General features: G+C 45.4%; 2 protein-coding genes and 1 pseudogene across 2 annotated transcripts; all 3 read left to right on the top strand.

The window, feature by feature from the left end:
• Positions 1 to 626: 626 nt before the first annotated feature.
• On the top strand, positions 627 to 12,086 carry LOC138949684 (nucleolar protein dao-5-like). Its single transcript, XM_070321463.1, has 3 exons — positions 627 to 1,113; positions 3,179 to 3,403; positions 9,365 to 12,086. The coding sequence occupies exons 1-3, from the start codon at positions 666 to 668 to the stop codon at positions 12,079 to 12,081; spliced, it is 3,390 nt and encodes a 1,129-aa protein (XP_070177564.1). The 5' UTR covers positions 627 to 665; the 3' UTR covers positions 12,082 to 12,086.
• Positions 12,087 to 12,364: 278 nt separating this feature from the next.
• LOC138949732 (uncharacterized) lies at positions 12,365 to 16,949 on the top strand (annotated as a pseudogene).
• Positions 14,023 to 15,755, top strand: LOC138950032 (dentin sialophosphoprotein-like). Its single transcript, XM_070321818.1, has 2 exons — positions 14,023 to 14,532; positions 14,616 to 15,755. The coding sequence occupies exons 1-2, from the start codon at positions 14,023 to 14,025 to the stop codon at positions 15,753 to 15,755; spliced, it is 1,650 nt and encodes a 549-aa protein (XP_070177919.1).
• Positions 16,950 to 18,078: the final 1,129 nt, after the last annotated feature.

The raw sequence follows: 18,078 nt of genomic DNA, 5'->3' as shown, positions 1-18,078 counted from the left end.
TGGGAACTTAAAACTAATACGTTATAAGTCAAAATTCGTAACTAGCGTGTTCGTTTTAAGTGGGTTCGACTGTATATCCGAAAAGGGAGGCTATCCCCAACGTAGTTGCAGAAGTAACCTACAGCCTTAAGTACCCATCTCATTCGACCTCTTTACATTTTCTTCATAATGTGGGTAGGGGGACTTGGAGAAAAGGTGTAGAGAGAAGCCTCAGCGTTGCTGTAGTAATCCTGGCTGGTAACTCCACATTGGAACCCCTTTTTTAAGACCGTAACAAATCTGAGACAATCTGGTTTTAAAAAGGAGGGTGTCTTAATAATAAAATGAAGGTAACGTTGTGAACAGAACATGTAAGAAAAGCTGGTCTGTAAAGAGGAAGAACAAGGGGTTCTCCTGTGTCAGGTTTCTCCTGTGTCAGGTTTCTCCTGTGTCAGGTTTCTCCTGTGTCGGGTTTCTCCTGTGTCAGGTTTCTCCTGTGTCAGGTTTCTCCTGTGTCAGGTTCCTATGCAACTTTGCAAGATCATCTGTTTGAAATTTATGTTTGAAGGAGAGAAATTCTGTCTCAGTTGGTGCCAGCACATTGTTTAAATGAACCATGACTGTGATTGTTGCAGCTGTCAGTGGACAGAAGCCAATCGAGAGAGACAGTGAGCGTCTGTGACAGGATGGAGACAGATCAACACTCACACGAGACAGAGTTCAAGATAGAGATTGACGTAGCTGAAGAACCGCCATTGGCATGGTGCATGACACAGCAACAACCGCAGTCAGTGGACAGAAGCCAAACCAGACAGACAGTGAGCGGCTGTGACAGGATGGAGGAAGAAGAGCGAACAGTGAAGATAGAGGTTGAGACAGAAATAGATACACAAGAACCACCCCTAGTAAGACTACCAGTGTCACAGTGCATGACAGAGCAACATTCACAAGAACCAGAGGTCAAGATAGAGGTCAAGACAGAAAGAGATACACAAGAACAACCACAATCAGTGCCACAGTGCACGGCAGAGCAACATTCACAAGAGCAAGGGATCAAGACAGAGGTCAAGATAGAGATCGACGTTGCCGAAGAACCACCACTAGCATGGTGCATGACCCAGCAACATTTACATGGTGAGTGTTGAAATGATGGTTGCATGTATTCATAAAACTAAAAGTACATCATTTGCAAATCAAAAGTCTCATCTATATGATTACTGGTGTCAGTTTGCTAGCCATATTAACAAACAAGTAACATTTTGAACTACAGGCCTGTACTTTTACGGCCGCCCGACCGCCCGGGACGGGTTCGAATCACGTCGGGCAAGTTCAAAATTCCTCTAAAATCGCGCGCCAGGCGGGTTCAAATTTTGCTGAAGCATAAAGTCGTTAGGCTACCCCGTCAATCGGAACGACCGGCGAACAAAGATCTCTCGCGGGCGATCTCAAAATCTGTCACTTCTCTACTGCCCACTCTCCCACTTTGAGAAGGACTCTGGACTGCCACCAAATCATGCCCAGGCACATTGGCTAGACAGCTGCCCCACCCTTAGGATCTACGGGTGACTGGACATGTGCATCTCAACATTTAACTTAGAACAGATAATGATATTACACAAACATAAATACATTTAGGCTTTAGCCATAAATGAGTTTATCACAAGCAGAAACAAACACTGCAGTGGGGCCGTTTGAGTAAGGCTAAAGCTAACACATAATTCTCAAACGGCCTGTCTCTATTCAATTTTATTCCTATTTTTATTGAAGCATGCTTTGCTTTTGACTGAGAAAAAATGACAAATTTGGATCTGTAGACAAGCGATTTTGATGAAATTGGTCGGAAGCGTGGGTCCACAGAAAATCCATTTCCTTTGTTCTGGGATGGCGGAACGACGAGCTGGCACTACAGTGCTACAGCGCGGGCACTATATTGCCGATCGCTACGAAAGATGAATTCGATAACCGGCTAGCTATAATGCATAGGTATTGGTGCAGTCATGCAGCATCCCGCCTCGCTACGTCCAAATTAGTGGTATTGCTCTGAAAAAATTGACGAGGCAGCAAGTGCTAACACCTGCTGTATTGGGGTCAGGGGTCAAGCGCGTGTTGATGAGTCACGCGACCTACTTTCGGCAAACAATGGAATCGTGCTGCCGTCTGACTGTAAATGCACAACGCGTCTAAAGCGAATGAGGATTTGCCCAGGGTTGCCTGGTCTATTCGTTGAAGTAAACTTAGATATATATAATACAGCAAACCCTCCCACTAACGACCTTGATGGCCAGAGAAACCGGTCGTATAAAGGAGGGGTCTTTATTGGGAGTTTGCGAGGTATAATTTTTTTCACAGGGGTGGCAACTATGTTTGGCAGTTCAGTCTTGAAAGTTGTGTCCGTTATCCTATTTTTGTTCCCATTTGATGTGCATATGGCTAAGCATGATGTACGTGCATACACCAGCGCACAGACGGGCAGACCCCCCCCCCCGGGTTAGGGGGAAGAATTTACCTGATGCTCCCCAGCATGTTGTAAGAGGCGACGAACGGGCGCGCGCGGTCTCATAGGTAAAACTCCGTAAGAAAGTCAGTGTCTGTAACCTGGGACAGGAAGAGTTTCCTCTCAAACATCAAAGGATACCGTCCCATAGGTAAAACTTGCTCATTGGCAAGTATGGGTCATTGACCCGAGGTCTCTGTTGGTGAGCACACACTCACAGAATACATACACAGCAATTCATTATTGAGTTTTCGTTCTAACTGCCCCTGCCCAACCCCTCCTATCCCCCCCCCCCTCCCCCCCTACTTCGAGGGCAGTCCTTAAATTGTGACAGCAATAGGTGAGAAGATGACAGCCGTGGGCCACTGGACTTGCACGCATTACTGACGACAGACTACCACCCCTAACTCTTGATGCAACAACACTCTTTAGAAGCATTTAAATCTGGCCTCAAGACTTTTCTTTTCCCTAAATAATCCTCAGACTACTGTGCCCCGCTATACCCCCCCCCCCCCCCCTTTTGAGTGCTGTGTCTCTGTGTTGTTGCCTTGTCATCTTGATGTAATTTATGCGTAAGTGTATTTGAGTATGCTTGAGTTGTTAATGCGAAAGATTGTGTATGAGTGCGCCTTGAGTCGCCTTGTGGTGAGATATGTGCGCGTTATAAATTCTCGTATTATTATTATTAATTGTTTAACTGATTAGTTCGTACAGGCAGAGGACGACCTCGTAGGCCCAACCAAGGTAAGAGACCCGCAAGGCTGCAGGAGGAGCTGCCTGTGAGTGGGGCCAGGGCAAAAAGGCAGCGCCGGACAGCGACAACAGGAGCGACAGCCCAGGTGCCCAGCAGCAACAGAGACAGCCAGGGAGCCTGGTTTGACGGGGCACATGACGCCACCAGACAGGAACCTGAACCTCGACAACAACAAGGTACTGATGAGGGTCTCTTTAACAGGGTAAGATCCTTAAAGGAGGCGGCCAATCAGGCTAGGCAGAATTCGGAAGCCAGGATTAGGGCTCTCGAGTCAGCGTTAGCGAGTCAGTCTGCCAGCCAGAAGGGGCAGGCCTTGAACGCCCTCTCCATCACGGTTCCACACGAGATAAAGGAGAAAATTTGTGGATCTGCAGGTTTTGTCTTCGAAATCGTTTCTGGACAGGCCTGAGGAAAAGGCCTTAGCCTTTGTTCAGGACGAGCAAGGGCGGCTGGTCCCAAGGCTAGAAAGGCGAAGCAAGGGAGACCTCACCATAGATCAGTGGTCTTCCGCCTTCCACGTTCTGATGAGCGTTTACCTGGTGCGGCACCCCCAGCAGCTCCAAGATATGCTCGCCTAAGCTGAGCTGATAAGGGGTGCCGCAAGGGACAACCCAGGTAACGCCTGGGCCCTTTATGACCAACAGTTTAGGTCCCGCCTAGAGGCTGACCCCACACGCCCCTGGGGGAATGATTGACAATCAGCTATGGCTGCAGCTTTTTCAAAGCAGCCGTGGCGGTTCCCCCTAGCAGGCCCAATCCACCAGCGGAGCGAAAGAACACCACACAGAACCCAAGGCAGAGGGGTGTGTGTCGCTTCCACCACAGACTAAGGGGCTGCCAAAAAGAAGATTGCACTTATGTGCGCAGGTGTACAGGCTACAACTCAACGACTCATGGCCTCAGTGTCTGCACTAAGAAGTTAGCACCGGGGCAAAGTGCTGAAAAAAGGGGGTCAGGTGCTGGGCAGCCCTTTCATTTTGGTACCGGGCAGAAGTAGCTGTGAGGCGGTTGACACCCCTCCAAGTCATAATTTAGCTGGTCTAGCCATCTCGCCTATCTGCCTGGTGAATTTAGATCATAGATTAGAGCAGTACCCCAACCAAGTAGACGCCCAGATTCTTAGGGAAGGATTTAGCCAGGGGGAAAGAAAGCCGTGGTTAGCAAAAGATCATTGCTCAGCACGTAGTCAGCCACAAGTCGTGTTACAAAAGCTGTTTGAGGAGATCAGGTTAGGCAGAGTGGCTGGCCCATTTTTGGTTCCGCCTATGAGAGACTTGGTTGTCTCCCCTGTGGGGTGGGTGGAAAAGTCAATACCAGGAGAATACAGACTGATATTTGATCTCTCGTACCCTCATGATAATTCTGTTAATGGAGGTACAGCAGTCCCTCTCATGAACGGACACCCTTGGGCCATAGCAAACTTGTCCGTACATTGCAGGTGGCCGGGAGGGGTGACCCCTCCTCTCCCCCCCCCCCCCCCCTGCCCCATACACTGACACAGAGACTCACACAAAAACTGAGTTGAGTCTTTGCTAGCCATATCTTGTGGCTCTAAACGAGCCTAATGTTTTTTACGTTCTGTAAAACTATTTTTTTGTGAATTATGTTAAAAGAAGAGAAACAAAAAATCCTCAAGGCAGTGAAATACCAAAAGTCCAAAGGACTGCGGCAAGTTAACAGTTTTTTTTTTTTATAGATTATTCTTTGGGGTGGTCCGCTCTAAATTCAGGTCTTCTGATATGCATGACTTATGACACCACCCTGTATGTGTGACAGCCCTTGAGAAAATATGACACAATTAGTCTCACAATGCTCACTCTTGTATGTGGGATCCTTTCTGTCACACGTTCCCACAGATTGTCAGGACCGGCACGGTTGGCCTAGTGGTAAGGCGTCCGCCCCGTGATCGGGAGGTCGTGGGTTCGAACCCCGGCCGGGTCATACCTAAGACTTTACAATACAATACAATACAATACAATAACTTTATTAATCTCTAAAAGAGAAATTACATTGCTGAGCGTTTGTGTCCGTAATAATAACATACATAAAACATTCAAGATAAACATTTGTTCTTTGTCCTGAGAAAATATAGCACATTGGTTATCACATAAGAAAGTATATTAAAAATAAATTAACATGCATTCACCATCAACAATGCACAAAAGAAAGTCAGCACCTTGCCGGTTATCACATATTGTCTAAGATTAAGAGAGTAGAATGCAAAACAAAATCAACAATACTGAAACAATACAGAACACTGACCCCGTGCATCAGAGCGACAACACCAGCATCTACCGCCCCACCTGAGAATTGAAGATGTGAATTGCAGATGGAATGAACGAATTTCTGTAGCGTGTGGATCTTGCGGTTGGTTGTCTGAATCTGTTGCTCCTGTCTGTCCGTCTACTGTCAAATTCCGGTCTGAGTGGGTGCGAGTCGTCAGCCAAAATCTTCTGTACCTTGTCAGTCAGTCGTCGTTCATGTGTTGATGTGAAATTGTCCTGCTTCCTCCCAACCACCCCACTTGCTTTCCTGATGAATTTATCTAATCTATCCCTGTCTTGCTTGTTGATGTTGCCACCCCAACACACGGAGCCAAAGTACAACACACTATTGCACGTTGAAGTGTAAAACATCTGAAGGATTTCTTGTCTGATGTTAAAAGACCTGAGTTTTCTCAAAAAGTACAGGCGAGAGTGGAGTTTCTTCACAAGGGCATCAGAGTTTGGTTTCCATGTCAACTTATTGTCTATAATCACCCCCAAATACTTATACTGCTCTACCTTCTCTACGACCTCCCCCTTGATCACTATCTCCCTGTGTACATGTTCCCCCCTCCTGTTGTCCATTATCATTTCCTTTGTCTTCCCCACATTAAGCTCTAAATAGTTGTTTTCACACCACCCCACAAACCTATCTACCTCCTGCCTGTAGTCAGAGTCGTCGTCAACAGTCAGCAGTCCGGTCAGTCCAGTGTCGTCAGCAAACTTGGTTATGGGGCAGGAGTCACTAGAACTTCTGAAATCTGCTGTGTAGAGAGAAAAAAGAAAAGGTGAGAGTACTGTGCCTTGTGGTGCCCCTGTGTTTGTGCAGATAGTGTCTTTTGGCAATCTAGTGGAAGCTCCGCCTGGCGTCTGGCATTATGGGGTAAGTGCTAGGACTGGTTGGTCCGGTGTCAGAATAATGTGACTGGGTGAGACATGAAGCCTGTGCTGCGACTTGTCTTGTGTGTGGCGCACGTTATATCTCAAAGCAGCACCGCCCTGATATGGCCCTTCGTGGTCGGCTGGGCATTAAGCAAACAAACAAACACAGATTGTGATGGAGAAACTACAACTTAAACACTCAATTTATTAGTTTTCTCGTGCATGGACACACGTACTCCTGTGAAGTTATGGTTTTTTTCTGATCTAAATACGAACAGGCTTCATGAATCGCAGACATTTGGTAGCATGCTTTTTTGGCGAAGACCTGGAATCTCGACTTTCTGAGGGTGCAGGGCTAACACCTTTCCGGTTCTCGCCGGAAATCTGGTATTTGAAAACTGTTAAAATCGGAAAATCCGGTTTCTTAAAGTAAAACTTAAAAACAAACACTTTTTTGACTCACATGCGAAGCAAAAGTGAGTCTATGTACTCACCCGAGTCGTCCGTCCGTCCGTCCGTCCGGAAAACTTTAACGTTGGATATTTCTTGGACACTATTCAGTCTATCAGTACCAAATTTGGCAAGATGGTGTATGATGACAAGGCCCCAAAAAACATACATAGCATCTTGACCTTGCTTCAAGGTCAAGGTCGCAGGGGCCATAAATGTTGCCTAAAAACCAGCTAATTTTCCCATTTTCTCTGAAGTTTTTGAGATTCAATACCTCACCTATATATGATATATAGGGCAAAGTAAGCCCCATCTTTTGATACCAGTTTGGTTTACCTTGCTTCAAGGTCAAGGTCACAGGAGCTCTTCAAAGTTGGATTGTATACATTTTGAAGTGACCTTGACCCTGAACTATGGAAGATAACTGTTTCAAACTTAACAATTATGTGGGGCACATGTTATGCTTTCATCATGAGACACATTTGGTCACATATGATCAAGGTCAAGGTCACTTCGACCCTTATGAAATGTGACCAAAATAAGGTAGTGAACCACTAAAAGTGACCATATCTCATGGTAGAAAGAGCCAATAAGCACCATTGTACTTCCTATGTCTTGAATTAACAGCTTTGTGTTGCATGACCTTGGATGACCTTGACCTTGGGTCAGACCACATGTATTTTGGTAGGAAAAATGTGTAAAGCATGTGAGTCGTATGGGCTTTGCCCTTCTTGTTTTTTTTTTTTTCGTTTGGATGCTTGATGGAGGCAAAATGTGTATTATTTTATAATTTATTAACACACATTTTGGTACCAGGAGATTCTGTTCTTTGCCCCTGCCGCCGTGGACCCTGGCCTTTCCGGTTGTTCACTTTTTGGGGTGTTAGCCCTGAGGGTGTAATTTTGTATGGTCGACACTATTCTCACTTTCGGTGATGTCAGAAAGTAGGCACTGATAGATCTTTTGGTTAACATTGTGTCTTTTTTTCATACTTTTTCAACTTCATTATTTTTTTTAAATCAATGAAATGAAAGGAAAGTAATGTGGTCCTCAAAAGCGATGTTCCACTTTTTGCAGTACAGCTTTATTAGTGCAGTTCAGAAATCAAACCTTGATATTCTACAAAGGGATCTTCTTCTTCTTCTGCGTTCATGGGCTGAAACTCCCACATACACTCGTGTTTTTTGCACAAGTGGAATTTTACGTGTATGACCGTTTCTTACCCCGCCATTTAGACAGCCATACGCCGTTTTCGGAGAAAGCATGCTGGGTATTTTCGTGTTTCTATAACCCACCGAACTCTGACATGGATTACAGGATCTTTTTTGTGCGCACTTGGTCTTGTGCTTGCGTGTACATACGGGGGTGTTCGGACACCGAGGAGAGTCTGCACACAAAGTTGACTCTGAGAAATAAATCTCTCGCCGAACGTGGGGACGAACTCACGCTGACAGTGGCCAACTGGATACAAATCCAGCGCGTTACCGACTGAGCTACATCCCCGCCCTATAAAGGGATCAAACTGCTGGAATAGTCTTGCCTGTAGTGAGTAGAAAATGTGATGGGTTATCAATAATCAGGGATCATCCATCATTAGCTTCTGGGACAGCAGTTACCCGTTTTCAGCTAGAGTTGTTCACATACACCTGCAGATTAAGCCAGCTAACCTCCAATGTCTACCCCCGCGGGTTAGGGGGGAGAATTTACCCGATGCTCCCCAGCATGTCGTAAGAGGCGACTTACCGATTCTGTTTCTCTTTTTACCCTTGTTAAGTGTTTCTTGTATAGAGTATAGTCAATTTTTGTAAAGATTTTAGTCAAGCAGTATGTAAGAAATGTTAAGTCCTTTGTACTGGAAACTTGCATTCTCCCAGTAAGGTAATATATTGTACTACGTTGCAAGCCCCTGGAGCACATTTTTGATTAGTGCTTTTGTGAACAAGAAACAATTGACAAGTGGCTCTATCCCATCTCCCCCCTTCCCTCCGTCGCGATATAACCTGGAATGGTTGAAAACGACGTTAAACACCAAATAAAGAAAGCTTCTGGGACAGCAGTTACCCGTTTTCAGCTAGAGTTGTTCACATACACCTGCAGATTAAGCCAGCTAACCTCCATTATCTTCCCTGAAAATCTGTTTTCATTGGTTCGACTTCTTTGCAAAGTTCTTGATTCTATATTTGTTTTATTTAGTTGTTTGATTGATTGTCATATTGAACCTCAGTTGTAACTTCAGTGAGGACCAAGTTTCTAGTAGATAGGTTAAGCCTATTTTAACATACTGGAAACTGGTAATCTTCCAGTAGGTATTAATTTAGTTTTACTAAAGCCTGCTGGGACACAAGTAATGGGTTAGTGCATTTGTAAACAGGAATCGCTTGACAAGTGGCCCCCTTCATCCCCCCCTTCCTCGTCCTGATATGGCTCTGCGTAGTCGGCTGGACGTTAAGCAACAAATAAACAAACAAATAAACCAAGTTTCTACACTTTTTCTTACCCTTTGTTTTTGCTAATTTGAGAATGTCGTTTGTTATTTTACAGGTCTTCATGTTTTGCCAGGGAAAAAGCCACCTCCTGCTCCATCACCTATAGCTCCAGAATACTCAGAATCCGCTTCAGACCAGCCACTAGCACGAGTTTCACAGAAGAGGGCATCCTCTTCACACAAGCCACAAGCATCAGCTTCTAAGAACACAGCATCTTCTTTAGACCAGACACAAGCGCCAGCTTCAGAGAATAGGGCATCTTCATCAGACAAAGAAAAAAAATGTTCAAAACCTCAGAGACCATGCTTGTTTTGTGGTGTTTTGCAAACACATATTGTTAGACACTTAAAGCGCAAACATTGCGACGAAGATGCTGTCAGTTCAGCTTTAAAACTCAAGACCAAGCAAGACCAACATGAAGCGTTTGAAAAGATCAGAAAGTTGGGGATTTTGCATGCTAATCAAATAGCTGCATCATCTGGTGGTGACCTTTACCACAGGGAGAGGCGCCAAGGGACTGATCGAACTATAGTTATGTGCAGCACATGCAACGGGTTCTATTCCGAAAAGAATATCTGGAAACACAAGAAGCGATGCACATACCTATGCACAACTCCCTCAGGTTATGTGTCTTTTCCTCACGTCCACACGTCTCCTGGAGCGCCAGCTTCGAAGAACACAACATCTTCTTCAGACAAGTCACAAGCGACAGGTTCGAAGAACACAACATCTTCTTCAGACAAGTCACAAGCGCCAGCTTCTAAGCACACACCATCTTCTTCAGACAAGTCACAAGCGCCAGCTTCTAAGCACACACCATCTTCTTCAGACAAGTCACAAGCGACAGGTTCGAAGAACACATCTTCTTCAGACAAGTCACAAACGCCAGCTTCTAAGCACACACCATCTTCTTCAGACAAGTCACAAGCGACAGGTTCGAAGAACACATCTTCTTCAGACAAGTCACAAACGCCAGCTTCTAAGCACACACCATCTTCTTTAGACCAGACACAAGCGACAGGTTCGAAGAATAGGGCATCTTCATCAGACAAAGAAAAAAAAATGTCAAAACCTCAGAGACCATGCTTGTTTTGTGGCATTTTGCAAACACATATGGTTAGACACTTAAAGAGAAAACATTGCGACGAAGATGCTGTCAGTTCAGCTTTAAAACTCAAGACCAAGCAAGACCAACATGAAGCGTTTGAAAAGATCAGAAAGTTGGGGATTTTGCATGCTAATCAAATAGCTGCATCATCTGGTGGTGACCTTTACCACAGGGAGAGGCGCCAAGGGACTGATCGAACTATAGTTATGTGCAGCACATGCAACGGGTTCTATTCCAAAAAGAATATCCGGAACCACAAGAAGCGATGCACATACCTATGCACAACTCCCTCGGGTTATGTGTCTTTTCCTCACGTCCACACGTCTCCTGGAGCGCCAGCTTCTAAGAATACACCATCTTCTTCAGACAAGTCACAAACGCTAGCTTCAAAAAACACATCTTCTTCAGACAAGTCACAAGCGCCAGCTTTGAAGAACACATCTTCTTCAGACAAGTCACAAGCACCAGCTTCGAAGAACACAACATCTTCTTCAGACAAGTCACAAGCGCCAGCTTCAAAGAACACAACATCTTCTTCAGACAAGTCACAAGCACCAGCTTCGAAGAACACAACATCTTCTTCAGACAAGTCACAAGCGACAGGTTCGAAGAACACACCATCTTCTTCAGACAAGTCACAAGCGCCAGCTTCGAAGAACACAACATCTTCTTCAGACAAGTCACAAGCGACAGGTTCGAAGAACACATCTTCTTCAGACAAGTCACAAACGCCAGCTTCTAAGAACACAACATCTTCTTTAGACCAGACACAAGCGCCAGCTTCAAAGAATAGGGCATCTTCATCAGACAAAGAAAAAAAAATGTCAAAACCTCAGAGACCATGCTTGTTTTGTGGCGTTTTGCAAACACATATGGTTAGACACTTAAAGAGAAAACATTGCGACGAAGATGCTGTCAGTTCAGCTTTAAAACTCAAGACCAAGCAAGACCAACATGAAGCGTTTGAAAAGATCAGAAAGTTGGGGATTTTGCATGCTAATCAAATAGCTGCATCATCTGGTGGTGACCTTTACCACAGGGAGAGGCGCCACGGGACTGATCAGCCAACTATGGTTATGTGCAGCACATGCAACGGGTTCTATGTCAAAAAGGGAATCTGGAAACACAAGAAGCGATGCACATACCTATGCACAACTCCCTCAGGTTATGTGTCTTTTCCTCAAGGTGGGGATTATGCAAGAGAGTCCGGCGTGACTGAACAATTCCGCACTGAAATTGTCGACAGATTCAGGCAGGATGAAGTTGGGAACGTTTGCCGCACAGACAGAGTAATTCTCCTTTTGGGACAGAAACTGTACAACAAAAGCGTGAAAAAGGACAGAAGGGTCATCAAGTCTGAGATGAGAAGACTGGGCAATCTAGTTCTAGAAATGCGAAAAGTTTCATTTTCAGAAACACTCGGTGGAGCGGATGTCATCAACAGAGAAAACTTTGTTCACCTCACATCAGCAATTCAAAACTTGACTACATCACCAGGGAATGTCACGAAAGCAGGTCTGAAGTTTACCATTGGATATCTTCTGAAGAAAGTCGCGAAAGTGATGAAAGAAAAATACATTGTTGAGGAAAAAAGTCTGGAAAAAGCTGTTGAAGTGGACCGTTTCTTGTGTGACCTGGACTTAAAATGGGACTTCATTTTCTAACAACGGAGTAACAATCAGCAAAAGCCTGTCGATATACCACTTGAGGAGGATGTCAGGAACTTCTACACAGGCAGTGTACATGCTTCTGCACCCCAGTCAAAGGCCGTTTCGTTACAACTGCACTCAGACGATACAGCACCTTCATGTGAGAAGCAAGCAGCTTGTCTAAACACAGACAGTTTCATTGAGGCAGACGCTGCTGATCATATTGTTGAAGTTCACGAAAAATCCACTGGCCGAAAACAAAGCGTGGAATTTGAGCCACTCTCAAGATCACCCGATGCCAAAATGAGACGAACGTATACCAAATGGGAGGCTAGTGACACTCAACAAGTAACAAAGTACATTGAGTCGTATGTGTGTGACACGTCTCCGGGAGCGCCAGCTTCTAAGAACACAACATCTTCTTCAGACAAGTCACAAGCGCCAGCTTCAGAGAATAGGGCATCTTCATCAGACAAAGAAAAAAAATGTTCAAAACCTCAGAGACCATGCTTGTTTTGTGGTGTTTTGCAAACACATATTGTTAGACACTTAAAGCGCAAACATTGCGACGAAGATGCTGTCAGTTCAGCTTTAAAACTCAAGACCAAGCAAGACCAACATGAAGCGTTTGAAAAGATCAGAAAGTTGGGGATTTTGCATGCTAATCAAATAGCTGCATCATCTGGTGGTGACCTTTACCACAGGGAGAGGCGCCACGGGACTGATCAGCCAACTATGGTTATGTGCAGCACATGCAACGGGTTCTATTCCAAAAAGAATATCCGGAAACACAAGAAGCGATGCACATAGCTATGCACAACTCCCTCAGGTTATGTGTCTTTTTCTCAAGGCGGGGATTATGCAAGAGAGTCGGACGTGGCTGAACAATTCCGCACTGAAATTGTCGACAGATTCAGGCAGGATGAAGTTGGAAACGTTTGCCGCACAGACAGAGTAATTCTCCTTTTGGGACAGAAACTGTACAACAAAAGCGTGAAAACGAAAAGAACTGTCATCATGTCTGAGATGAGAACACTGGGAAATCTAGTTCTAGAAATGCGACAAGTTTCATTTTCAGAAACACTCGGTGGAGCGGATGTCATCAACAGAGAAAACTTTGTTCACCTCACATCAGCAATTCAAAACTTGACTACATTACCAGGGAATGTCATGAAAGCAGGTCTGAAGCTTATCATTGGATATCTTCTGAAGAAAGTCGCAAAAGTGATGAAAGAAAAATACATTGTTGAGGAAAAAAGTCTGGAAAAAGCTGTTGAGGTGGACCGTTTCTTGTGTGTCCTGGACTTAAAATGGGACTTCATTTTCTACACAGCTCAGCTATCCTGCCAACAACGGAGAAACAATCAGCAAAAGCCTGTCGACATACCACTTGAGGAGGATGTCAGGAACTTCTACACAGGCAGCGTACATGCTTCAGCACCCCAGTCAAAGGCCGTTTTGTTACAACTGCCACAGACTTTTTCATTGAGGCGGACGCTGCTGATCATATTGTCGAAGTTCACGAAAAATCGACTACCCGAAAACAAAGCATGGAATTTGAGCCACTCTCAAGATCACCCGATGCCAAAATGAGACGAACGTATACCAAATGGGAGGCTAGTGACACTCAACAAGTAACAAAGTACTTTGAGTCATGTGTGTGACACGTATCCTGGAGCAACTGGCCCACTGCCCTCTGCTCAACTTCTCCGTCAATTCTTGGTGGAAAATCCCACAATTTTAAGTGGACAGGAAGAGAAAGAGAGATTACAGCTTCTCAGAACAAAAGTCTTCAATGAAAGAAAGAAGTTGAGGCAAAGGGTAAAGGGTTTTGCAACCTGCTGACCGCATACATTTGTTTCCTGGATTTTACATTTCACTGACGCTAAAAACCCAGTAGCTTTCATGTTGTAAAATGATTTAGTACACTCTTTGACTGCAATTTATGTTCCTTATATGGTCAAACACGGCATCCTCTTCAGACAAGACACAAGCGTCAGCTTCAGAGAACAGGGCATCTTTTTCAGACAAGTCACAAGCACAAGCTTCAGAGAAAAGGACATCTTCAGTCAAAACACAAACGCCAGCTTCAGAGAAGAAGGCTATGCATCCTCTTCAGACAAGGCACAAGCGCCAGCTTCTAAGAACATGGCAGCTTCTTCAGACATGACACAAGCGCCAGCTTCTAAGAACACGGCATCCTCTTCAGACCAGACACAAGCGCCAGCTTCTAAGAACATGGCAGCTTCTTCAGACATGACACAAGCGCCAGCTTCTAAGAACACGGCAGCTTCTTCAGACAAGGCTCAAGCGCCAGCTTCTAAGAACACGGCAACTTCTTCAGACACGGCTCAAGCCCCGGCTTCTAAAAACACGGCATCTTCTTCAGACATGACACAAGCGCCAGCTTCTAAGAACACGGCATCTTCTTCAGACAAGGCTCAAGCGCCAGCGTCTAAGAACAAGGCATCTTCTTCAGACATGACACAAACGCCAGCTTCTAAGAACTTTCTTTATTTGGTGTTTAACGTCGTTTTCCACCATTCAAGGTTATATCGCGACGGGCTTCTAAGAACACCGCAGCTTCTTCAGACAAGTCACAAGCGCCAACTTCTAAGAACACGGCAACTTCTTCAGACAAGTCACAAGCGCTATCTTCTAAGAACACGGCAACTTCTTCAGACAAGTCACAAGCGCCAACTTCTAAGAACACGGCAACTTCTTCAGACAAGTCACAAGCGCCAACTTCTAAGAACACGGCAGCTTCTTCAGACACGGCTCAAGCTCCGGCTTCTAAGAACACCGCATCCTCTTCAGACAAGGCTCAAGCGCCAGCTTCTAAAAACACGGCAGCTTCTTCAGACAAGTCACAAGCGCTATCTTCTAAGAACACGGCAGCTGCTTCAGACATGACACAAGAGCCAGCTTCTAAGAACACGGCAGCTTCTTCAGACACGGCTCAAGCTCCGGCTTCTAAGAACACGGCAACTTCTTCAGACATGACACAAGCGCCAGCTTCTAAGAACACGGCAACTTCTTCAGACACGGCTCAAGCTCCGGCTTCTAAGAACACGGCAACTTCTTCAGACATGACACAAGCGCCAGCTTCTAAGAACACGGCAACTTCTTCAGACACGGCTCAAGCTCCGGCTTCTAAGAACACGGCAACTTCTTCAGACATGACACAAGCGCCAGCTTCTAAGAACACGGCAACTTCTTCAGACACGGCTCAAGCTCCGGCTTCTAAGAACACAGCAACTTCTTCAGACATGACACAAGCGCCAGCTTCTAAGAACACGGCAACTTCTTCAGACACGGCTCAAGCTCCGGCTTCTAAGAACACGGCAACTTCTTCAGACATGACACAAGCGCCAGCTTCTAAGAACACGGCAGCTTCTTCAGACATGACACAAGCGCCAGCTTCTAAGAACACGGCAGCTTCTTCAGACATGACACAAGCGCCAGCTTCTAAGAACACGGCAGCTTCTTCAGACATGACACAAGCGCCAGCTTCTAAGAACACGGCAGCTTCTTCAGACATGACACAAGCGCCAGCTTCTAAGAACACGGCAGCTTCTTCAGACATGACACAAGCGCCAGCTTCTAAGAACACGGCATCCTCTTCAGACAAAACACAAGCGCCAGCTGAAGAAAAGAGGGCATCTTCTTCAGACAAGTCACAAATGTAAGCTTCCAAGAAGAGTGCATCCTCTTCAGTCAAAACACAAGCGCCAGCTTCAGAGGAGAAGGCATCCCCTTCAGATAAGACACAAGCTTCAGCTTCTAAGAATACAGTTTCTTCAGGCAAGAGACAAGCGCCAGCTTCGAAGAGGCCGTCCTAATCAGACAAGTCGCAAGCGCCAGCTTTTAAGAATAAAGCATCTTCTTCAAAGAAGAGACGAGCGCTAGCTTCCGAGAAGAGGGCATCCTTCAGACAAATCACAAGCACCAGCTTCTATGAATACAGCATCCTCTTCAGTCAAAACACAAGCGCCAGCTTCTGAGAACAGGGCATCTTCGCCTGGTACAAGTGTTGTTTCCTTAAGTCAGCATTCAAAATTGAAGCAGCACAGGGTAACTCATGCAGGTTAAAGCCCATACAAATGTGCAGGACGAAGTGGATCCTTCCAGGTTAAAGGGGCACATGGTCACTCATACAGGGGAAAGGACATGTAGATGTGCACATTGCAGTTTAAATGTCAAAGCAGCACCGCCCTGATATGGCCCTTCGTGGTCGGCTGGGCGTTAAGCAAACAAACAAACAAACAAAAGGGTTCGAAGCAAAGACTCTAAAGCCACTGGTACACACATTTTAGATGATGTTGGCGTTCCACACACACGTAAAAATGATGCAATTTTGGGAGCTCGAAGTTGATGCTGCTCGCTGGTTGACAGGGGCAGGTAACTCCGGTGAGAGAGTGAGAGAAAGAGAGAGAGGGATTGCTTCAATATCGTTTATAAAAGTGTGAAAATGTTGGACAAAAGGCATAAGGTGTGTGTGTGTGTGTGTGTGAGAGAGAGAGAGAGAGAGAGAGAGCATTGAACATTGAACTTTATTACAGGAAAGATAGCATTAGGTCCGTAGGACCTTTCTTACAGCTAGTCCTGATCTAAGCAAAATGGTTATAATCGAAATGGGAATACATAGGAACAAACTTTTTATGATGAAACGCAGACACACGCAATTATAGTAATATAAGAAAAAGATCATTCTTTACAGACATGTGATATACAGATATCACAATATGGGCAATACAACCATACATTATCAGAACACACACACACACACACATATATACACGCACACACACACAGATCAACTAACTTAAGGCAAGCCAACATAACACGACACACTAACCAACTAAAGGATCAGGTAGCAGAGTCTAACACTACTGGACTTGTCTAGCTCATTTGATACGATAGACCACGAAATTCTGCTCCACAGGCTTCAGCACTCCTTTGGTGTTCATGATCTGGCCCTTTCCTGGGTTCGTTCGTACCTTACTAACCGGACGCAGACCGTTTGTGTCAACGGCATCAAATCTCAACCTTCAGCTCTCCAGTACGGTGTCCCGCAAGGGTCCGTGCTTGGCCCCATACTTTTCGTTCTATATGCCTCCCCTGTGTCCGATGTTATCAGTCGCCATGCGTTGTCGCACGAGAGTTTCGCTGATGATACACAGCTTCATCAGTCTGCCCCTCTTGCTGAAGTTGACGATCTGGTATCTCGGACACAGGATTGCATTGCGGACCTCAGTGATTGGATGTCTTTAAACAAACTCCAGTTAAATAGTGACAAAACCGAAGTTATGCTGGCCTGTCCCAAGAAATTTCTCAATCACCCTTCTCTTCCTGTCTCTCTCACTGTCAACGAACTACCTGTCTCTCTCTCTCCGTCTGTCCGCAGCCTTGGCGTCACTCTCGATCCAACTCTCTCTTTCCAAAAACACATCTCTAACATCTGCAAGTCCGCCTATCTAGAGCTGCGCAAGATTAGTTCAGTCCGTAACTACCTCACCACTGATGCAACCAAAACGTTAGTGTGTTCTTTAGTCCCCTCAAAGATAGATTATTGCAATTCTCTTCTGGCCGGTCTCCCTAAGTACCTTTTAGATAGACTTCAAAGGATCCAAAATAACGCTGCCCGCCTGGTCTTCAAATCTTCCAAGTATGAACACGCCACACCCCTTCTTCACTCTCTACACTGGCTGCCTATCACTAAAAAGATCGAATACAAACTCTCCTCTTTCTTTTGCCGTCGTTTCTGGTTCTGCCCCAGAATACTTGTCAGAACTCCTCAATCTCTACACCCCCTCTCGTCAGCTTCGCTCCGCCGCCGACACTCGACTCTTCCGACTCCCCACAGTGCAAACAAAGACATGTGGCGAGAGGTCCTTTGCCTATCAAGCCCCTGTGACCTGGAATAGATTACCTCTGCCTCAGACACACAGATTCTCTCACTACATTCAAGACAAATCTCAAAACACACCTTTCAGCGCAAGTGATTTTTTT

This window comes from Littorina saxatilis, linkage group LG16, assembly GCF_037325665.1.
Source record: "Littorina saxatilis isolate snail1 linkage group LG16, US_GU_Lsax_2.0, whole genome shotgun sequence".
Lineage (NCBI taxonomy): Eukaryota > Metazoa > Mollusca > Gastropoda > Littorinimorpha > Littorinidae > Littorina > Littorina saxatilis.
The sequence above is the reverse complement of the archived record's forward strand: the minus strand, read 5'-3'. Positions and strand labels throughout refer to the sequence as shown.